Source organism: Microtus ochrogaster, chromosome 22 (genome assembly GCF_000317375.1).
Source record: "Microtus ochrogaster isolate Prairie Vole_2 chromosome 22, MicOch1.0, whole genome shotgun sequence".
Lineage (NCBI taxonomy): Eukaryota > Metazoa > Chordata > Mammalia > Rodentia > Cricetidae > Microtus > Microtus ochrogaster.
In genome coordinates this window covers 28,442,865-28,443,977 of record NC_022023.1, presented here as the reverse complement: position 1 = coordinate 28,443,977, position 1,113 = coordinate 28,442,865, and the positions used below count along the sequence as shown (strand labels likewise).

At 46.9% G+C, this 1,113-nt stretch overlaps 1 protein-coding gene across 1 annotated transcript in view; it reads right to left on the bottom strand.

Moving 5' to 3' along the window:
* Nucleotides 1-1,113, bottom strand: part of Fan1 (FANCD2 and FANCI associated nuclease 1) — a 30,174-nt gene that overhangs the window by 24,600 nt on the left and 4,461 nt on the right. Inside the window, exon 3 of the mRNA XM_005357806.3 lies at nucleotides 523-663. Coding sequence (XP_005357863.1) covers nucleotides 523-663 — 141 coding nt within the window. The remainder of the gene's footprint in view (nucleotides 1-522; nucleotides 664-1,113) is intronic.

Genomic DNA, 1,113 nt, shown 5'->3' with positions numbered 1-1,113 from the left:
CTCAGGGCTCCAGCATTCTTCTGCTACAGTGTACCCCAGATTCCACACCAGGCTGAATCGGACCCAGCCATGTGTCTTTATCAACATACAGAGGTGATCTGTGCAGGCATGGTGGGGCGGGCATGGTGGGGACAGATGTTTTTAGAGAAACGTATTTCATCCCAGCTGGCTTCATTTTGTCAGAGAGGGGGAATGGGGATCAAGAAGAGTCAAGTTCTCCCTGGAAGACAAGAGCTCAAGAGGAAAGACCCCTATTATCCCATCTCCCAGAGACTACTATACTTGCCCCAGGAAAGCAACAGTAGTCCACCTGTCACGCCCTAGCCACCTTCACCCAAGAACTGTCAGGACAGTTAAGTCACATGATAACCTGTTGCCCTAAACTAACAGCTTCTACACTTTTTTTTTTTTTAAGCAATCAGTACTTAGCAGACACGGATCAGGAGATGGCACCACACTGACATTGTCATGGAAATCCCACTCAAATTCCGTTTTCCTCTCCGTGCCTCCCCCTAGCCATACCTGTCTGTAGAAAGCCCGAGTCCTTTAGTTCCTCAACCACAGGCGTTAAGTCTGAGGCGATCTCGTCATACTCCAGTTTACTCATCTTAATCCACGTTAGTTTACGCTGAAAGAGCCTTACATACAACTTCTGACCACTAGCTGCAATAAAGTTCAGAAAAAGAGCAAAAAATATTAACTTCCTTCTCGAAAACATACAGATTTCTTAGACCTGTTGTCAACGAACGCTGGCCAAATTAGAATTTCTAAAATCAAATTCCCCGACTTTTTAATGCAGCATGTCCACTCCTCAGAGAAGCTCTGCTCAGATTCTGGTTGTTTTGTTCCCTGCTTTTAGTTTAGCACTTGTGCTGGGTAGTTTTACGTCAATCTGATACGTGCTGGACTCACGTCAGAAGGGAGAACTTCAACTGAGAGAGAACGTCCCGCCATTGGTCAGTGCTGTGCTGCATTTTCCTGACTGATGATTAATTATTGATGTGGGAAGGCCCAGCTCTGGGTGGTGCCACCCCTAGGTCAATGGTCCTGGGTGCTTTTAAAAAAACAGGCTGAGTCGGGTGGTGATGGCGCCCGCCTTTAATACCAGCACTC